Source organism: Oncorhynchus tshawytscha, linkage group LG25, assembly GCF_018296145.1.
Source record: "Oncorhynchus tshawytscha isolate Ot180627B linkage group LG25, Otsh_v2.0, whole genome shotgun sequence".
NCBI classification, from domain to species: domain Eukaryota; kingdom Metazoa; phylum Chordata; class Actinopteri; order Salmoniformes; family Salmonidae; genus Oncorhynchus; species Oncorhynchus tshawytscha.
Window position 1 is genome coordinate 20577753 of NC_056453.1, and position 22618 is coordinate 20600370.

Genomic DNA, 22618 nt, shown 5'->3' on the forward strand with positions numbered 1-22618 from the left:
TGTGATTTTTAATTGAAAACAATGGTCAAATAAATTAAAATAGCTTAGCAAAGAGCAATTTCTCAAGCAAGAATTTAGCTAGGAGTGTCTGGGATAGGTAAACTGAAAACTAGCTCTTCTAGAGCTCTTACACTAAAAGTGCATTATAATTTTCACAATGTCACAGTATTATTCCAAACGGAGTGTGGAAATATATATATATATATTTTTTTTAAACTGTTAAATCCCATTGGACTGGGCAATTACAAAAATGACAAAACTCAAGCAACTTTAGTAAACTTTGGGTAGTTAATAACCCTAATTAAAACAAACATCATTGAAGCCCTCGTATGGTCAAGCACCAATACTTTTTGCGTACCCAATCTGTCCATCGACATAGACCACATACTTCCACCTCTCTCACCTGTGCCATGCCTCCCTGGTTGCCTTGTTGGTTCATACCAGGCTGTGCCATGCCGGGCTGCCCCGTGCCGAGGCCTGGTCCTGGGCTGGAGCCTGGGAACTGTCCCTGGGGAAGGTACTGGTTCTGGCTCACGTTGGGCTGGCCCATCCTGGGGTTCCCCATGCCCATCTGCAGGCATGGTTTAGAATAGAACTTATATTAGACCTTTGACACTTTGGATCCTGGGGAATATGCTGTATGTGGCATCAATGTATACATTAGTGCTATGACATATGGTTCCTCTTGCAATGGAATAGGTCTAGAAGATCTATTGAAGACTCAAACTTTTATATTTGGGTATAATGGTTTATTTTCAAATGAAAAGCTTATGCCCATTAAGTGCATGTAAAGCCTTGATGAGCACACTGACCTGGTTGATGGGTGTGAGGGGGAGAGGAGGGGTGGACCTCTGGCCCATAGACTGCATCCCCATCTGGTTGAACTGGTTCATACCTGAAGAAAAACAGCCGTGAGGAGCATACAGAGAACACCGCTAGTGTAGCAATTAGGGATATGCATATTTCCCTTTGAGGATACATGGGATATGATACGTTTTAGTTTGAAACAAGTCGGTGCGATTCGGTTTGATTAGAGAACGAGTCAATGCACTCACATGTTGCATAAACACATACATTTTTCATTCCAAATTAAAATCTGCTGATGATTTAGCTCATGAGCTGGTCCTCAAAGCTGGATCGGTCTACACTGACTTCTGTGTGAATCAGGGTTCCCCAACTGGCAAGCCCGATGGTTTCATTTGGGCTCCCAAGTTGAGCAATTAGTTTTGTTTTTATTGTTGGACATAAGATTGTAAAAAACAGGAAATCAGCTCCAAGTGATTTTAATGTTGGAAATCTGTTCCCCAGTATTCCCACACATGGAGACGTGATCGTATACAAATGTATGCAAGGTTTGAAATTATTATGTTTCAGTCAAATAATATATCTGTTTAGGCTTCTTGCAGTCCACAAATGACTTGTTATTATGTTCCAGCCCCCCGACCATCCCCTCAAGAAATTGGCCCGTGGCTGAATGCAGTCGGTCTAAATGATGTATGTACTTTTGATTGGGGAAGCAGCAAACCTTCACTGTGGGGACAACGTTGGCGATGCATTTCCTGATGAAGCCGGCAACGGAGGGGATTAGCTCGTCGATGCCATCGGCAGAGTCGCAGAACATATTCCAGTCAGCGCTAACAAAGCAGTCCTGCAGCATAGCCTCCACTTCGATGGAGCATTTCTCTACAGAGCGCATCATGGGTACTTCCTGTTAAAGCATCGGTTTGTAAACAGGAAGCAGGAGTATAGAACCATGAACTGATTTGCCCAAGAGGGGACAAGGGAGGGCCTTGTATGCTAGCTTGTGGGTTGAGTAATAGTGGTCTAGGGCGTCATCACCCCTAGTGGCGAAGTAGACGTGTTGATAGAAGTTGGGCATCACGTCTAAAGCCTTGTTCACACTGCAGGTCCTAAAGTTTTGTTTTGTTTTTCAAATCCGTTTTGAAATACTGACAGTCCAAAAGAGAAAATGACAAGTGACCAAATCGGATGTGTGTTCAGACAGCAGTCATTTGCTAACATGGCTACAATATTTGTCATAGTAATGACGGGTGTTTGCGCAGTGGCGTAGGCCGATTGGTGGTGGTGCTCGTGTTTCCAATCACTCAGAAGTTATGCAGCAAGCCAAGGTGACAACACCTGCCATGGACATTTCCCAGTTGCTTAGTCATTTTTGGCTAGCCACATCAGTCAACTAGCTAGCTAGGTAGCCATTTAGCACATTCACAATTTTTTTTGTAAACAATTAACAAGCTAGTTAGCTACCACATGTTCTTGTTAAACTGTCAGAGTAGATAGCAAGCAACAAGAAATGCCAAATAAGTCTAAAAAAAACACCTGATGGCAAATAAATCATTTGACCCTTCAGACAAGTCACATGGCTAGGAAACAGACTTGTATCGACTTTAAACCACCTACCACAATCAGATTCCATGTTTCTAAAATTGGACATATGAGTCATTTCAAAACGGTCAATGTGAACAAGGCTTTAGTGACACAGAATCAAAATCACTGGCAACAAGAAAAGCAGCCTCCGGGTGCATGGTTTCTTTGCTCGTTTATAGCCTCATACAGTACCAATGAGCATTTCTTGTAGTGGATAACTGTTTGGAGCGGTTTCCAAGTTAATAATAAATGAATTTTCCCCCATGTGAATACAATAAGAAACTGGGAACATAGATACATTCAATATAATTCATGAGTGGAATCAAAACCTCTGTTTAAACCCTTTCTCATGCTTGGAGTCTTCACAGATTTGGCAAAAATCATGTGACAAAACACTTTCCTATACTGCTGTTTGTAATATCATATACTAAGCATTTAACAATTGAATTACACTTCGACCTTGATCCTGTGAAATGCCTAGATATTTCTGTCACTCTTTTTGTATGGATACCTCTTAACATTTCATATCTCCCTATGTTACGGTGTGAAAACAGTTTATTGGCACACATATCCAAAACAATGTATGTGAATGCAAAAATGCTTCAAACTGAAAAGGGTACATTTTATGATAACATTTTTTTAAAGTTTAAAAATCCCTACCACCATTAACGGGGTTCTTCAATAATTACGCATAATAGTGATTTGATGTGCATTTGATGTCTAGCTGTTTAGTTACACGGGGACACTATCACACAACATCAGGATTTTCTGAATGACAGTCAAGTCATAAAGAGCTTGTGTGATACTGCATGCGATTTAACAGCCAGGTGCAGCAATTAATGGTGATCTCGAGGATCGACGTCTATGTTGTTACGGCGGTCAAGATAATTAGCCTACTTCGTGGACGACAAATCAAAATTCCTGAAGTAAGATTAGTGTACATTTTGATCGTTTGTTATCCGAGGTTATACAGAGCTTGTTTTGTTTAACAGAATCAAAATGTTTTAAATGGCTTGTTTTTCATTTTTGCATATAAACCCCAAAAAACGTGATATTTCAATGTTCAAATGTGGGTGGGGTTAATTGCCTGGTCAAGCGCATAGCCAACACTTCCCGTCCTTTCAAAGTAGAAGGGCACTCTTCTAGCTCCCTTCTATAGATCTGTTAATTAATAACTGCCTTACCGTCCATTGATAAGGTATGTTTTCTGCATAAGATAGTGTGTATTGACTTATTAATGAACTGTTAATACTGTAAATGGTTAACTGACTGATATCCTATCCATCCACTGTTAATCTTATTAAATTTGGGGTGGCAGGTAGCTTAGTGGTTCGAGCGTTGGGCCAGTAACCGAAAGGTTGCTAGATCGAATCCCCGAGCTGACAAGGTAAAGATCTGTCGTTCTGCCCCTGAGCAAGGCAGTTAACCCACTGTTCCTAGGCCGTCATTGTAAATAAGAATGTTCTTAAATGACTTGGATAGTTAAATAAAATATATTTTTTAAACAAAATGCTATACAGCCAAAACCAGCATCCATTGCTAGACTAGAGACTTGCCCTAGTCAGTGGTTGCACATATAACTAGCTGGAACGAAGCAAGGTGTGTAAAGCAAATATGTATAATTAAAATAAAATAAAAACAAAATATCTATTTACAACAGGTCTCCAGCTACTCAGAACCGTCACATCAGTCTGATAGGGTGTAGTGGGTGTGTCCAGCTTACACCTGTGCAAATCTGTGTGTATAGCAATAGTATTAAACATCCAACGAATGCCTTAAGTGTGGAGGTGTAGGTCCACCACACTCCGAAGGGTTGTAGGGTCCAGAAACAACCCATAGACACTTGCGGAGATCTGAGAGAATTGGACAGGTGTAACCAATATCACAAAAATTCCACCAAGCCTATCAGAGGGTAGCTCTCACTATGTTACCACCCATCAATCCCTCTCAGATCTCAACAAGTGTCTATACTCTGGGTAGTAGGGACTAGGAGCTGCTTCTTGACAGGCCATGGGAATTATGGTAGCTCAGTCGGTCATAGGAATGGGGTTGAGAAATCGAGTACTTGAACGGTCAATGTTTAACATCTTTTTCAAATACTGTAAAACTATTTGTAAGAAATTGCCTTAAGTCTACATTAACTTGCTTTGACACTAGTATTCCATTTTGGCATTTGAGGGACACAAAAAAAAAATATATATATATATATATATATATATATGAATGTACCAAGAATCACACTTCTGCTCCCCAAATTCCCTTTTCCCTGTCTCATGCAATTGAGTTACGACTGCTCCCTCCACACAGTGTGCGCCTAAATAAATAAATGCCTATAAAAACATATAGAACAGATGGGATACACAAGCTATAGTCCTTGCCAAATGACAACAGTTTAATCACAAATTCTAAATGGACTGGTTGACTGAAGTAGGGAAATGTGGGTGTTGCAACAATGAGCTGTAGTTTTGGAATAATTGCGTCATTATCCGCTTACGCTACTTCGCAGTAATCACTACTTACCACAGCCAGTCAAAATTGGCTAGATCATAAATATTCATACATGTATTGCTTTTTGGTCTTAAGGTTAACAGTGTGGTTAGGGTTAGGTTTCAAATCAGACAGGGTTTATGACTCTGTGGCAACTAACGTTAGTGACAACTTTACTTTGCGAACTGCTAGTGGTATTTAGAATTGGTTAGCCTAGGCTATTACCCCCTTAAACATACAGGTTCCACTGAAAATATACAATAACATGTCTTTGTAAAACAAAGTATTTATCAGAATCATTAAGCTTAGGCCGACTCGCCAAACAGATATCCCCATGCAGTGTTCAATGCAGAATCCATACAGAAAGTTTATTACTCAGGTTCCTTCAATTAAGTCTGTATATTAAAAAGACAGATTTGGGTTTGTAACCCTGAAAAGTGTTTTTCAACTTGCCAAATTGAGCCAAGTTTCAAATAATCACTAAGAATAACTGTTCCAGATGAGAGATGCAAATCACTTCGCACTATTATGTCCTATTTCATTTATTATATCCTGGGGTTGTTGTTTTTTTTACTATTAAAAAAAGGTGTCTGGATTGTGATAAGGGTCAGAAAATAATTGTCTGCTAAATGAACAAAACAAGGCTATGCCATTGCACAACCACAGGCAAGCAAGCCCCACACTGCTGAGGTTACTACTTTTTTAAAGCTTATATAACATAAGCCAGCTAATAAGTTTCAATACATTTGACTGAATATATACTGGGGGCAGCAGGTTGCGGATCGAATCCCCGAGCTGACAAGGTAAAAATCTGTCGTTCTGCCCCTGAACCCACTGTTCCTAGGACATCATTGTAAATAAGAATTTGTTCTTAACTGACTTGCCTAGTTAAATTGATTATTGAGGCAATTTATCAATTAGGATAGGTTATCTGTAATGGTTGATAAATTAGGCATTGTTACACAGTTGCCATAAAGAAATGCAGTTTTTCTCCCAGTGCCGCCTTCGGTCAAATGCCCATCCCGTGTCAGAAATTTGCTGTCAAATACTTGCTTCCTATGTCCTTGGGATTGCATTTCTTTGATTGAAAATAAGAATTTGTTCTTAACCGACTTACCTAGATAAATAAAGGTAAAAAACAATTTGTTGCATCCTCGTCTCCTTCTCAAAACCCATTGCATGAGAAGGTCAGAGGTCCCCCCCCTTTTAATTGAGGCGGCGAGAGGACATGAGAAATGAAGGAAACGCAATAGAGATTCTCCTCGTTTCATCCATTCCTCACCTCCCGCTCAAAGCATATTGGGCTCCAACGCACTTTAAAGGAGAAGCAAGGAGTAGAGGAAACAATAAATGTGATGTCTAGTTCACACACACACACAAAGCTTGAAGTGGACTGATGAAGGATTTCATTATTGTTAATGCTTTGACGGAACCCAATGTATTATATTATTGTAAGAAATTATTTTATGAACTACTTTAAAAAAAGCTGCTGATGATCTTTTTCATTCTTCTGGAAGGTTTAGCATGGCTATAAATGATAGAGAAGTTGACTAAAGCAAACAGACCCAACTACTAGGCATAACAAATAAATTACATGTATATGTTGTTGTTGTTGCTAGGCGTTATGGTCTCATTGTGCCCATCTAAACTCTTATTCCTGTAACTATACATGTGAAACTGCAAGAAAATCACATTTAAACGTACTGCACCAGTAAAAGGTTGACACCTACTCATTCAAGGGTTTTTATTTATATTTACTATTTTTGACATTGTGGAATAATAGTGAAGACATAAAAACTATGAAACATAGAATCATGTAGTAACCAAAAAAAGTAAACATTCAAATAGATTTTATATTTGAGATTCTTCAAAGTAGCCACCCTTTGACTTGATGACAGCTTTGCACACTCTTGGAATTCTCTCAACCAGCTTCACCTGGAATGATTTTCCAACAGTCTTGAAGGAGTTACCACATATGCTACGCACTTGTTGGCTGCTTTTCCTTCACTCTGCGGTCCAACTCATCCCAAACCATCTCAATTGGGTTGAGGTCGGGTGATTGTGGAGGCCAGGTCATCTGATGCAGTACTCCATCACTCTCCTTCTTGGTCAAATAGCCCTTCACACCCTGGAGGTATGTTGGGTTATTGTCCTGTTGAAAAACAAAAAATGATAGTCCCACTAAGCGCAAACCAGATGGGATGGCGTATCACTGCAGAATGCTGTGGTAGCCATGCTGGTTAAGTGTGCATTGAATTCTAAATAAATCACAGACAGTGTCACCAGCAAAGCACCCCCACACCATCAAACCACCTCCTCCATGCTTCACGGTGGGAACCACACATGCGGAGATCTGTTCACCTACTCTGCGTATCAGACACGCAGGTTAGAACCATAAATCTCTAATTTGGACTCATCTGACCAAAGGACAGATTTCCACCAGTTTCCACCATGTCCATTGCTCGTGTTTCTTGGCCCAAGCAAGTCTCATCTTCTTATTGGTGTCCTTTAACTTCTTTGGGGTAGGATTTTCACATTCGGATGAAAAGCATGCCCAGAGTAAACTTCCTGCTACTCAGGCCCAGAAGCTAATATATGCATATTATTAGTAGTATTGGATAGAAAACACTGAAGTTTCTAAAAATGTTTGAATGAGGTCTGAGTAAAACAGAACTCATATGGCAGGTGAAAACCTGAGAAAAAAATCCAACCAGGAAGTGGGAAATCTGAGGTTTGTAGGTTTTCAACTCATTGCCTACACTTTTGTATTGAAAACAGATTGCGCCACCTACAATTTGATCGATTATTAACGTTTAAAAATACCTAAAGTTGTATTACAAAAGTAGCTTGAAATATTTTGGCAAAGTTTATAGGCAACTTTTGAAATATTTTGTAGTGACGTTGCGTTTTTTGGAAGCTGTTTTTTTTCTGGCTCAAACACGTCAAATAAATGGATATTTGGATATATATGGACGGAATTAATCAAACAAAAGGACCAATTGTGATGTTTATGCGACATATTGGAGTGCCAACAAAAGAAGCTCGTCAAAGGTAATGCATTTTTTTATATTTTATTTCAGCGTTTTGTGTAGCGCCTGCAGGGTTGAAATATGCTACTCTTTGTTGACATTGTGCTGTCATCAGATAATAGCTTCTTATGCTTTCGCCGAAAAGCCTTTTTAAAATCTGACATGTTGGCTGGATTCACAACGAGTGTAGCTTTAATTGAGTATCTTATATGTGTGATTTAATGAAAGTTTGATTTTTATATCATTTTTGGAATTTGCCGCGCTGCATTTTCCCAGTTTTTTCCCCCAGGTGGGACGCAACCGTCCCCTATACCATAAGAAGTTGAGGAAAGAAATCCCACAAATTAACTTTTAATCTGTTTGGAATAGGGGGCAGCATTTTCACGTTTGGATGAAAAGCGTGCCCAGAGTAAACTTCCTGCAACTCAGGCCCAGAAGCTAATATATGCATATTATTAGTAGTATTGGATAGAAAAAAAACTGTTTGAATGATGTCTGAGTATAACAGAACTCGTATGGCAGGTGAAAACCTGAGAAAAAAATCCAACCAGGAAGTGGGAAATCTGAGGTCTGTAGGTTTTCAACTCATTGCCTATCGAATATACAGTGTCTATGGGGTCATATTGCACTTCCTAATGCTTCCACTAGATGTCAACAGTCTTTAGAACCCTGTTTGAGGCTTCTACAGTGAAGTGGGGGCGAATGAGAGCTGATTCAACCAGAGGTCTGCCAGAGTGGCATGAGCTGATCACGTGCGTACACGTGAGAGCGACCTGCGTTCCATTGCAATTCTAAAGACAAAGGAATTCTCCGGTTGGAACATTGAAGATTTAAGATAAAAAATACCCTAAAGATTGATTCTATACATCTTTTGACATGTTTCTATGAACTGTAATACAACTTTTTGAACTTTTCATCTGAACTTTCGCTTGGACTTGCCTCGTGAGTTTGGATTTGTTTACTAAACGCGCTAACAAAAAAAGGTATTTGGACATAAACGGACTTAATCGAACAAAACAAACTTTTACTGTGGAACTGGGATTCCTGGGAGTGCATTCCGATGAAGATCATCAAAGGTAACTGAATATTTATAACGCTATTTCTGACTTTTGTTGACTCCACAACATGGCTTGTTTATGTCTGAGCGCCGAACTCAGATTATTGCATGGTTTCCGTTTTTTTCCGTTCCTTTTTAAAAATCTGACACGGCGGTTGCATTGAGAAGTATATCTATAATTCTGTGCATAATACTTGTATCTTTTAGCAATGTTTATTGCTATTTCTGTAAATTCATGTAGCTCTGAAAATTTGCCGGATGTTTTCGAGGCACAACATTACTGACCATAAAGCACCAATATAAACAGATTCTTGGATATAAATATGAACTTTATCGAACAAAACAAACATGTATTGGTTAACATGAAGTCCTATGAGTGCCATCTGATGATAATCAAAGGTTAGTGATTCATTCTCTCTATGTCTGCTTTTTGTGACTCCTCTCTTTGGCTGGATGTGTTTGTGACTGTGCTCTGACCTAACATAATCATATGGTGTGCTTTAGCTGTAAAGCCTTTTTGAAATCGTTCATGATGGGTAGATTAACAAGAAGTAAAGCTTTAATTTGGTGTATTGCACTTGTGAATGTATGGAAGTTACATTTGTAAAATATATTTTTGAATTTCGCGCTCTGCCTTTTCAGTGGAATGTTGTCGCTGAAAACAGAAACCCTAGCCGTAAGAAGTTAAGGCACACCTGTTAATTGAAATGCATTCCAGGTGACTACTTCATGAAGTTAGTTGAGAGAACACCAAGAGTGTGCAAAGCTGTCAAGGCAAAGGGTGGCTACTTTGAAGAATCTCAAATATATTTTTGTCTAACCCACTTTTGGTTACATGATTGTGTAATTTCATAGTTTTGATGTCTTCACTATTATTCTACAATGTAGTAAATAGTAAAAAATAAAAACTCCTGAATGAGTGTCCAAACTTGACGTATTGTATATCAAACCATTTTGAAATTTAGACACTGATGTCACACATTGGCCTCTTTATTTATAGAAATACCCATATACAGCAGTCACGATAACAGATGAAAACTCTCGGATGGTAGAAGGGTCAACATTTGACCATGAGGTATATTCCAAGACAGGTGAACAATAGGTTGAGACTTGCACTGCGCTAGATTCTGCACACCATTTGTTCTTTAATCCAATTTCCTGTTCACTTGGGGAATGGATAATCCATCAAGTTGGAAAGCCACGGGGGAATCTTGTCCGAAACCCATGTTTCAGAAAACAGACTTCAACAGAATGGAGGGAAGTGGTAGCTGGTTTTCCCTTAGCATTAGTCTCACCAGGACGCTGCTCTCCTGCCTCTTTTTAACCCACATTTCCTCTTGGGTAGCCTGATGACTGGGTTGGAGGTACACAAAGAACCCAAAGCAGATGAGTCGATGTCAGAATTGAAGTCAGAAACTGACGATCTGATGTCCAAAAGTTCTTGTCGATCATAAGAACTGATAGCAGATACATTCCGTAAAGAAGATAAACACCAAAAGGAATCACAAAATAGCAGTTGTTTCAGAGCTCGCAAGACAGCAACCATACAGTGCCAGCTTAAAACACAAACCAGCCCAGTAATGTTGTGTCTCTGTGTGGCAACCCCTCTCTCCTGGCCCCATGGACTCACCTGCCGGATTCTGCATCCTAGTCACCATCTGGTTGGTTCCACCGGGCCGCACCAGAGAGGGGTCAGGGAGGGGACCATCTGTAGGAGTGCAGAGGTGAGAAGATAGAGATAAGGAAGAGAGGAAGTCTTGCTGTTATCGCACTATAAAGCAGGGGTAGGCAACTAGACTCAGCAATGGGACGAGTTATGTCCGAGCAGATGGTCAGGTGTACCCAGCAAAATGACCACAAGTCCCAAACTAAAACGTATTTCAAAATAACATCATACCTTGATTACATTGAGACACGATCACCTCTTTATTTGTAGAAATACTTCAAACATATTTCCTGAATTAATCTAATTTTGCTGAATTCTTGGCGATTTAGTATTTTTATGTCCCAAAACTGTTCTGTAAAATTACACGTGTGCCCTGATGTAGACATCAACATACCCTGCTTTTGGAGCCGCGTTCGCCTCTTCTCCTCCAATTCCTTTTGGATCTTATAGATCTTCTCAGCCAACAGGTGGTAGTACTCCGCCTGGGAAGAGGAATCAGAAATTAAGAAAGCGTGAAGGAGACAGTGAGGTAAATGAAGGTTAGAGAGAGAATGATAGAAGAGGGATCATTTTGAGAAAGGGAAATTGTGTAAAGGAGAGGGGGAAAATTAGAACATAGGAATAGACAAAACAATACAGTAGTTTATTTTTATTCCAGGCAGTATGGTCTGAAGTTGGTCCCACACTCAGAAATTCAGTAAAAGAGCATCTTTACTCAGTGTAGAAGCTTACCCTGCTGTTGGCTGACTCATACATGTCCCCCTCCACCTTCCTAGCGTACGCCACCAGGTTCTCCATCCGCCGGTCTTTCAGAGCAGCGGGGTCCGGGGTCGGGAAGATGGCTTGTACCCTACACAGAGAAACAGACATTATGGAAACTGGGGGTGGATATGTGAACGAGAGTACGATGTAAAGCAAATTTCAGTAAAACAAACCCTTTTTAACTTTTATTTTGTTCCACTGAGATAATCCTTCTAGAGGAAAGTTAGAGGAGATAGAGCAGTGAAGTGTGTTGTAAGCGGACTGAATCACAGCTTGCTGTGTCTGAGCTGGTTGACAGTGGTGAACGTGATGAGTGTTTGTCAGTCTGTTTTCTATAGTTGTACGCTGCATGGATCAGAGGATGTGAGTTTACTGTGAAACTGTGGCCTGTTCATGCCAATTGCCACACTCCCTCAAAACTTGAGACATCTGTGGAATTGTGTTGTGACAAAACGGCACATTTTATAGTGACCTTTGGTCCCCAGCACTAGGTGCACCTGTGTAATGATTGTGCTGTTTAAATCAGCTTCTTGATATGCCACACCTGTCAAGTGGCTAGATAATCTTGGCAAAGGAGAAATTCTCACTAACAGAGATGTAAACTAATTTTGGCACAAAAGTTGAGGAATATGCTTTGTGAGTGTGGGATCTTCAATTTCAGGTTATGAAACAAATACAATTTTATTGGTCACATTCAGATGATTAGCAGATGTTATTGCGGGTGTACTGAAATTCCTGTGCTTCTAGCTTCGACGGTGCAGTAATATCTAACAAAATACACAACATATACCCAACAACATACATCTAAGATGGAATGAATTAAGACTATATACACACACATGGATGAGCGATGTCAGAGTGGAACGGACTAAGATACAGTAGAATAGTATAGAAAAACAGTACATACGAGATTAATAATGTTTACATATCTGGCATTACTCAAAAGACTAATGTTACATTCCTTAAAATGGCCAGTGATTTCTAGTCTATGCCAATAGGCAGCAGCCTCTAATGTGCTAGTGATGCCTGTTTAACAGTCTGGTGGCCTTGAGATAGAGGTCTCTCTGTACCAGCTTTGATGCACCTGTACTGACCTCGCCTTCTGGATGATAGCAGGGTGAACATGTAGTGGCCCGGGTGGTAGTTGTCCTTAATTCTCTTTTTGGCCTTCCTGTGACATCGGGTGCTGTAGGTGTCCTGGAGGGTGGGTAGTTTGCCTCTGTTGATGCGTTGGGCAGACCGCACCACCCTCTGGAGAGCCCTGAGGTTGAGGGCGGTGCAGTTGCCGTACCAGGCAGTGATACAGCCAGACGGGATGCTTTCAATTGTGCATCTGTAAAAGTTTGTGAGGGTTTAAGGTGACAAGCCAAATTCCTTTAGCCTCCTGAGGTTGAAGAGGCTCCGTTGCACCTTCTTCACCACACTGTCTGTGTGGGTGGACCATTTCAGTTTGTCAAATGTGTACGCCTAGGAACTTAAAGCGTTCCACCTTCTCCACTGTTGCCCCTTCGACGTGGACGTGGATGGGGGGGTGTTCCCTCTGCTGTTTCCTGAAGTCCATGATCATCTCCCTTGTTTTGTTGAAGTTGAGTGAGAGGTCATTTTCCCGGCACCACAGTCCCAGAGCCGTCACCCACTCTCTGTAGGCGGTCTCGTCATCGTTGGTAATCAAGCCTACTACTGTTGAGTAGTCTGCAAACTCGATGATCGAGTTGGAGGCGTACATGGACACGCAGTCATGAACAGGGAGTACAGGAGGGGGCTGAGCCATGTGCCCTTTTAGTCAATAAACATAATTCTTACATAGGTATTCCGCTTGTCCAGATGGAACCAAGGCATAACATGTTGCGTTTAAATTTTTATTCAGTGTATTGACTATTTGTCTAGCAACTAAATTTTCCAATATTCTTACAGTGGTGGCAAAGCATTGGGCATGGCCAATGGCACGAACTTCTGACCCCCAAAAATATAGGCCCTCTTGGCCGCAGAGACAATGTTGCAGTTTAAAGCTTTTTTTCCTGCAATTCTTCACATTTTGCCATGTCCTTATACATGGCATGAGCCATCTGAGTGACTCAAATATTATAAAAATCAATGGGGTCCCCATGCCATGACATTTTTTTTAGGTTCTCCCCGAGTCTAGTTTTTATTTAGGTGATTGTTAGTTAAGATAACAAACAGCTCCTTTATCTTTTCTACATACTTTATATCTGGTTGAAGTCTTTTTTTTTTTTAAAGGACACCGATAAGGTTACCGTTCTAAAAAGTATTACATTTAATTGATAAAAAAATTTGACCACTGGCGTAACGCAGTTTCCCTGTAACCCCCAGTACCTTACAGGTTGTCCGTGTGGTTGGTCCTTTTGGCAGTAGGAATATGACAATATTTCCACAGGAAAGTACAATTACATAAACTTTCCAAAGTGCTGGTAGTGAATTCAGATTTCTATCACCTGAAGCATGTGCACAAGTTAACACCTGCACAAGACTCAGACATCCTTACCGAGCTCGTGCACATGTTCCATGGTTCTGAGCAGGCTTCAGGTGATAGAAAACGAAAAGCACTACCAGCGCACATTCCTAGCGCCAAAAGGACCAACCGCACAGACAACCAGTGAAGTATGTTAAAATATTTTATTCAACATTTTGGCTTGTAGTGGTCTGCCGGTGTAGAATACAATGCAATTCAGTCAGGTTTCCAGGCAAGCTCTCTCCCAGCTTGGGGGTGTCTATTAAATGGCAAATACAGACAGTCCACCCTCAAAACACTACAATACTAGGGACTGTTTCATTCTGCAGTGATTGTACAATCTATTGCTACAGTTGAAGTCTACATACACCTTAGCCAAATGCATTTAAACTCAGTTTCACAATTCCTGACATTTAATCCTTGTAAAAATGTCCGTCTTAGGATCACCGCTTTATTTTAAGAATGTGAAATGTCAGAATAAGAGAGAGAATGATTTATTTCAGCTTTTATTTCTTTCATCACATTCCCAGTGGGTCAGAAGTTTCCGTACACTCAATTAGTATTTGGTAGCATTGCCTTTAAATTGTTTTACTTGGGTCAAATGTTTTGGGTAGCCTTCCACAAGCTTCCCACAATAAGTTGGATGAATTTTGGCCCATTCCTCCTGACAGAGCTGGTGTAACTGAGTCAGGTTTGTAGGCCTCCTTGCACGCACACGCTTTTCAGTTCTGCCCACAAACTTTCTATAGGATTGAGGTCAGGGCTTTGTGATGGCAACGCCAATACCTGGACTTCGTTGTCCTTAAGCCATTTTGCCACAACTTTGGAAGTATGCTTGGGGTCATTGTCCATTTGGAAGACCCATTTGCGACCAAGTTTTAAATTCCTGACTGATGTTTTGAGATGTTGCTTCAATATATCCACTAATTTCCTTCAAGATGCCATCTATTTTGTGAAGTGTACCAGTCCCTCCTGCAGCAAAGCACCCACACAACATGATGCTGCCAACCCGTGCTTCACGGTTGAGATGGTGTTCTTTGGTTTGCAAACTCCCCTTTTTCCTCCAAACATAATGATCATCGTGGCCAAACAGTTCTATTTTTGTTTCATCAGACCAGAGGACATTTCTTCAAAAAGTTAGATGTTTGCAACTGCACATGGGAGGGGGGGCAAAGCATAGTCTGGCATTTTTTAATGGCGGTTTTGGAGCAGTAGCTTCTTCCTTGCTGAGCAGCTTTTCGATATAGGACTTCTTTAACTGTGGATATAAATACTTTTGTACCCGTTTCCTCCAGCATCTTCACAAGGTCCTTTGCTGTGCTTCTGGGATTGATTTGCACTTTTTGCACCAAAGAGCGTTCGTCTCAAGGAGACAGAACCCGCCTCCTTCCTGAGCGGTATGACGGCTGAGTGGTCCCATGGTGTTTATACTTGTGTACTATCGTTTGTACAGATGAACATGGTACCTTCCGGCGTTTGGAAATTGCTTCCAAGGATTAACCAGACTTGTGGAGGTCTGCAATTTTTTTTCTGGGGTCTTGGCTGATTTGAATTTCCCATGGATGTCAAGCAAAAGAGGCACCAAGTTTCAAGGTAGGCCTTGAAATACATCCACACCTCCAATTATGTCAATTAGCTTATCAAAAGCTTCTAAAACCATGACATGATTTTCTGGAATTTTCCAAGCTGTTTAAAGGCAGTCATCTTAGTGTATGTAAACTTCTGGAATTGTGGAATTGGAATTGTGGAATTGTGACATGGTGAATTATAAGTGAAATAATCTGTCTGTAAACAATTGTTGGAAAAATTACTTGCGTCATGCGCAAAGTAGATGTCCTAACCGACTTGCCAAAACTATAGTTTGTTCACAAGAAGTTTGCAGAATGGTTGAAAAACAAGTTAATGACTCCAGTATGTAAACTTTCGACTTCAACTGTATATAATATATTTAGCTACCATTTATAAACCTTGTAAAAAAATACAAATCAAATAGCCTATCAATTAGGAAAAATTAGTCTCAGGCACAATCTACATTGAACTCAACAGGTTGCCTGGCTAATAGCCCACACAAAAGGGCTGCAATATTTAAAGTATATTAAATTCAACTTGAGACTACCATGATCTCATGAAGTCCTTTTTTGAACTGTTTTCACCACAGCCTGTAGGTCCAGGTCCACTGCCAAACTGTTTTCTATACTGCTTATTGGCAACCCAGACAGTCTTTCCTGAGATTGTGTGTAGCGCAATTGACAACGTACACTAACTGTCTTGAATGATGCATGCCAAGATACAGTGAATTCGGAAACTGTGACCCCTTGACCTTTTCCACATCGTTTCGTTACAGCCTTATCCTAAAAATGGATTTTAAAAAAATATATTCCTTAATCTACAACCCAATAGCCCATAATGACAAAGCAACACAGGGTTTTAGAAATGTTTGCAAATTTATATAAAAATAAAACATCTAAATTGCATTTACATAAGTATTCAAATTTCACTCACTACTTGGTTGAAGCACCTTATACAGCATTTACAGACTCTGGTATTATCTCCCCAAATACATTATTTTCTGCAGATCCTCTCAAGCTCTGTCAGGTTGAATGCAGCACAGCTATTTTAAAGTCTCTCCAAAGATGTCCGATGGGGTTCAACTCCGGGCTTTGGCTGGACCCCTCAAGGATATTCAGAGACTTGTCCCGAAGACACTCCTGCGTTGTCTTGGATTTCGTTGTCCTGCTGGAAGGTGAACCGTCGCCCCAGTCTGAGGTCCTGAGTGCTCTGCAGCAGGTTTTAATCAAGGATCTCTGTACTTCGCGCCGTTCATCTTTCCCTGAATCCTGACTAGTCTCCCAGTCCCTGCTGCTGAAAAACATTCCCACAGCATGATGCTGCCACCACCATTCTTCACTGTAGGGATGGTGCCAGGTTTCCTCCAGACGTGGCACTTGGCATTCAGCCTAAAGAGTTCAATCTTGGTTTCATCAGACCAAAGAATCTTGTTTCTCATGGTCAGAGTTCTTTGGGCAAACTCCAAGCAGTCTGTCATGTGCCTTTTACTTAGGAGTGGCTTCGTCTGGCCACTCTACCATAAAGGCCTGATTGGTGGAGTGCTGCAGAGATGGTTGTCCTTCTGGAAGGTTCTCCCATCTCTGAGGAACTCTGTAGCTCTGTCAAGAGTTATCATCGGGTTCTTGGTCACCTCCCTGGCCAAGGCCCTTCTCCCCCGATTGCACCGGAGCTCAATTTCGAGTCTCATCACTTCGGGTCTGAATAAAAAAGTTATTTTAGGTATAAATTTGCATACAATTCCAAAAAACTGTTTTTGTTTTGTCATTCTGGGGATTGTGTGTAGATTGATGAGGAACATTTTTATTTAATCAATTTGAGTAAGGCTGTAACGTAACAAAATATGTAAAGTCTAGGGGACTGAATACTTTCCGAATGCACTGTATACCAGAGATGAGGGACTGTTGATATTGCAACCACAACCCAAATGCAGATTCACCAGTATGAACGAAATCGCAAACTGCTTGTTTTGTTCAACCCCTCAAGAGCAGTTGTCAGCTAAATATGATATATGCATGCATCCAGACAACATGTCCCCAGAGTTTCCTATACAGTTCATCTATCTGTAACGTGTTGAGGCCGGCAATTAAGGAGAATGAGAGGCTCAATTAAAGATGTTGCAGAACTGCTGTATTTGAAGCACCAAACCCTTCAGCCCAGTTCCCCTGATGTTGCTACGGCGATTAAGCCGTTTTACCATCCTGGTAACAGACGCGTCGGTGTATAGATCATTTGTAAATTAAAACTCAAAAGAACGTGTCATGGCAGCTCTGCTTCTAAACAACTGCAGTATTATTTTTGGGGGTTTGGCTATTTCTTACATTATTAGCACAGAACATTTTTGGGGTTAATACATACAGCCGGAAATAACTTTTGGATATCAGAGCGGCGGTAACACACCAGCATTACGACTTTCCCGAGTTGGAGACTATGTTCATACTCCCCCAATTGAAGTTATTCCCGAGGCTGCTCCAAGATGCTTCTGGCGGAGAAGAGGTTTACACCATCCACCACTTCCGAGTATATTACTTGCTAATGTTCAGACTCTGGATAATAAAGTAGACAAGCTCATGGCGAGGACCTCTTCCAAAGAGACATTAGGAAATGTAACATACTCGGTTTAACTGAATCATGGCTCTCTCTGGGATATACAGTGCCTTGCGAAGGTATTCGGCCCCCTTGAACTTTGCAACCTTTTGCCACATTTCAGGCTTCAAACAAAGATAAAAAACTGTATTTTTTTGTGACGAATCAACAACAAGTGGGACACAATCATGAAGTGGAACGACATTTATTGGATATTTCAAACTTTTTTAACAAATCAAAAACTGAAAAATTGGGCGTGCAAAATTATTCAGCCCCCTTAAGTTAATACTTTGTAGCGCCACCTTTTGCTGCGATTACAGCTGTAAGTCGCTTGGGGTATGTCTCATCAGTTTTGCACATCGAGAGACTGAAATTTTTTCCCATTCCTCTTTGCAAAACAGCTCGAGCTCAGTGAGGTTGGATGGAGAGCATTTGTGAACAGCAGTTTTCAGTTCTTTCCACAGATTCTCGATTGGATTCAGGTCTAGACTTTGACTTGGCCATTCTAACACCTGGATATGTTTATTTTTGAACCATTCCATTGTAGATTTTGCTTTATGTTTTGGATCATTGTCTTGTTGGAAGACAAATCTCCGTCCCAGTCTCAGGTCTTTTGCAGACTCCATCAGGGTTTCTTCCAGAATGGTCCTGTATTTGGCTCCATCCATCTTCCCATCAATTTTAACCATCTTCCCTGTCCCTGCTGAAGAAAAGCAGGCCCAAACCATGATGCTGCCACCACCATGTTTGACAGTGGGGATGGTGTGTTCAGGGTGATGAGCTGTGTTGCTTTTACGCCAAACATAACATTTTGCATTGTTGCCAAAAAGTTCCATTTTGGTTTCATCTGACCAGAGCACCTTCTTCCACATGTTTGGTGTGTCTCCCAGGTGGCTTGTGGCAAACTTTAAACAACACTTTTTATGGATATCTTTAAGAAATGGCTTTCTTCTTGCCACTCTTCCATAAAGGCCAGATTTGTGCAATATACGACTGATTGTTGTCCTATGGACAGAGTCTCCCACCTCAGCTGTAGATCTCTGCAGTTCATCCAGAGTGATCATGGGCCTCTTGGCTGCATCTCTGATCAGTCTTCTCCTTGTATGAGCTGAAAGTTTAGAGGGACGGCCAGGTCTTGGTAGATTTCCAGTGGTCTGATACTCCTTCCATTTCAATATTATCGCTTGCACAGTGCTCCTTGGGATGTTTAAAGCTTGGGAAATCTTTTTGTATCCAAATCCGGCTTTAAACTTCTTCACAACAGTATCTCGGACCTGCCTGGTGTGTTCCTTGTTCTTCATGATGCTCTCTGCGCTTTTAACGGACCTCTGAGACTATCACAGTGCAGGTGCATTTATACGGAGACTTGATTACACACAGGTGGATTGTATTTATCATCATTAGTCATTTAGGTCAACATTGGATCATTCAGAGATCCTCACTGAACTTCTGGAGAGAGTTTGCTGCACTGAAAGTAAAGGGGCTGAATAATTTTGCACGCCCAATTTTTCAGTTTTTGATTTGTTAAAAAAGTTTGAAATATCCAATAAATGTCGTTCCACTTCATGATTGTGTCCCACTTGTTGTTGATTCTTCACAAAAAATACAGTTTTATATCTTTATGTTTGAAGCCTGAAATGTGGCAAAAGGTCGCAAAGTTCAAGGGGGCCGAATACTTTCGCAAGGCACTGTACTGTCCACTTCCAAACAGCTAGCTGGGTTCTCAGTACATTGCGCAGACAGGAAAATTGTTATATTATTGTAGCTGGAAAAGGCTACCAAAACAACACATTGCCTGTAGTACTCGTGCTGCAAAAATGCTTGACCACTGTTACTCCCACTTCCGGAATGGCTATAAGGCCATCCCCGTCCTCCGTTCGGCAAATCAGATCGCACCTCCATTTTGCTCCTCCCTTCCTATAGGCAGAAACTCAAACAGGAAGTCTATTGCCCAAACTAAATGGCCTGCTCTTCAGTCTCAGTTGCTAATATATGCATATTATTAGTAGTATTGGATAGAAAACTCTAAAGTTTCCAAAACTGTCAAAATATTGTCTGTGAGTAGAACAGAACTGATATTGCAGACGAAACCCTGAGGAAAATCAAACCAGGAAGTGGCTTCTATTTTGAAAACTCCATGTTCCATAGCTGGCCTTTGCTCCATTTAAAGGGATATCAACCAGATGCCTTTTCCTATCGCTTCCTCAAGGTGTCAGTCTTTTAGACATAGTTTCAGGCTTTTATTTTGAAAAAAAGAGCGAGAAAGATAACATCGCGTCATTGTATGGCAGGGTGCCAGCAGCATTTGTATGCGTAATAAAGTTTGGGCAGCCATTGCCTTTCCCTTCTCCGACAGAAAAAGACAGTTGGGGTTGATGTATCATCAATTATATATTTTAAAAACAACCTGAGCATTGATTATAAAAAAACATTTGACATGTTTCTGTGGACATTACGGATACCATTTGGAATTTGTCTGCGTTGTCGTGACCGCTCTTTCCTGTGGATTTCTGAACATAACGCGCCAAACAAACTGAGGTATTTTGGATATAAAAATAATCTTTATGGAACAAAAAGGCACATTTATTGTGTAACTGGGAGTCTCGTGAGTGAAAACATCCGAAGATCAAAAGGTAAACTATTAATTTGATTGCTTTTCTGATTTGTGACCAAGCTACTTGATGCTAGGGGTACATAAGGTTTTGTCGAGCGATCGATAAATTTAAACGCTTGGATTGCTTTTGCTGTAAGGCATATTTTCAAAATCTGACACGACAGGTGGAATAACAAAAGTCTACGCTATGTTTCGCTATATTGCACTTGTGATTTCATGAATATAAATATTTGTAGTAATATTATTTGAATGTGGCGCTATGCAATTCAGCGGTTGTTGATGACAATTATCTTTTAACGGGATGGCAGCCATAAGAAGTTAAAGATCGTTTTGATTACACGGACTGGGATATGTTCCGGGATGCCTCAGAATAACATTGACGTATACAGGGACAGTGACTCAGTTCATCAGGAAGTGAATAGGCGATGTTGCTCCCACTGACTATTAAAACATACTCAAAACAAAAAACGTGGATTGACAGCAAACAGGCAAAACGTCAATACAGAGTCAGTGGGGTCGCAATTCAACAGCTCAGACAAAGGGATGCAATGGTAAAGTGGACATACGCTTCGGTATGTATCAGTTTGTGGGCCACGGTAATGGTACGTTTCAGTATCTTTATAATAAACTCAGACAAAACTCAGAAAAATGGCAGCATGACTGACTAGGCCTGGTTTCTGTCTCTACTGTATGAAATCAAGCATAGAAAAACTAACAACTATTCTAAGCTTTGACAACCTGTAGCTCGTCATCTCCCAATCCAGAACATAGTGATCCGTCACAGCGAAGTAGCTTTGAGTTGCTCTGGAGGTGCAACTATCAGTGGAGAGAGCTAGATTGAATTGACAGACATCCTTTTTCAATTTCTCTGTGATGTTTCAGAGTTTGGGAATTACTATGCTGCTGAAATGTCTGCGGGAGGGGACATCGTAACGCGGTTACATTTTTAAAAATCAGGTGACGAAATCCCAAGTCAGTAACCACCGACTAGAACTGCAAGTCTTTGGCTACGAATACCCCCACTGCTTTCATAATTTCTTTGTTTTTCTGAATTTGTCACAAATTGTTGATGGAATACATTGTTGTGTTGTGAGATTGTGTTGTTATCGCTAACGAGTGGACTCTGCTTGCTCCAGCTCCACCTGCAAGGGATACGGCCAGGTGATGGCGGCGATACGTCAGAAGTGTTTACACTTGAGTAGCCAACAGTGTCAAAGCAATGCTTGCAGACTGTATTTTGTTAAAAGTCTTCTCATCCTCGTCAATCGTATTGACCGCTGAATCTAAAATGTTCCAACACAGAGGATTTAAAAGATGTCGGTGCCTCTTCAAATTGGCTTCCCGCTCTCGCTAGCCATTGTCATGGAGCTGAGAGAGTATTTGTTTTTAGTTTCCCCATTCTTCATGGGCCCCTTCAGGGATGTTTCCTACTGAAATGTCATTGCAAATCATCCATTAGTTGTTTAAGAGGGGCGGTTTGTGGTCACTAAATTGAGACGTCGCTGTGGAGTAAAGTTTGTCAGCCCTCAGGAGCCCCCTAACATCCACAAGCCGCGCATCTGGTTCTGTGGATCAGAATGTATGACGTGCGTGTAGTCTGCTCCGCAATAAGCAGGTTATGGACATTATAGGAAAATGACAGGTATACCGTAATTCTGCAGTTCTGGAACATCAATGGACACACACCAATCATAGTTTGACAATGCAGGAGAATGCCATTCGCAAACTCAGAATGTGTGGAGGCTCATCAGATGATGTGCAGAGGTTGGATTACCTTCCTGTCAAATGGAGGAAAACCAACAACAAATTGTTCAGAGACAAAATATTTACAAGATTCTCTGAAGCAGGATATTCAAGGAAAACTGGCACTGGTTCAAAACACAAATGGAAACTAACCATCATCAAGTCATAATCTTTCTTGAGGAGGAACAAAAACAGAGAGCAGAGGAGTCAGCCTCTGTTGTGAAGGAGTGTGTTCTTATCTGAAGGAAGTTAT

At 40.9% G+C, this 22618-nt stretch overlaps 1 protein-coding gene across 1 annotated transcript in view; it reads right to left on the reverse strand.

The window, feature by feature from the left end:
- Positions 1-22618, reverse strand: part of LOC112224788 (histone acetyltransferase p300) — a 60267-nt gene that overhangs the window by 19627 nt on the left and 18022 nt on the right. The window contains 5 exon segments of the mRNA XM_042306306.1: positions 404-571; positions 813-895; positions 10589-10666; positions 11019-11106; positions 11357-11474. Of these exon segments, the coding sequence (XP_042162240.1) occupies positions 404-571; positions 813-895; positions 10589-10666; positions 11019-11106; positions 11357-11474 (535 nt within the window).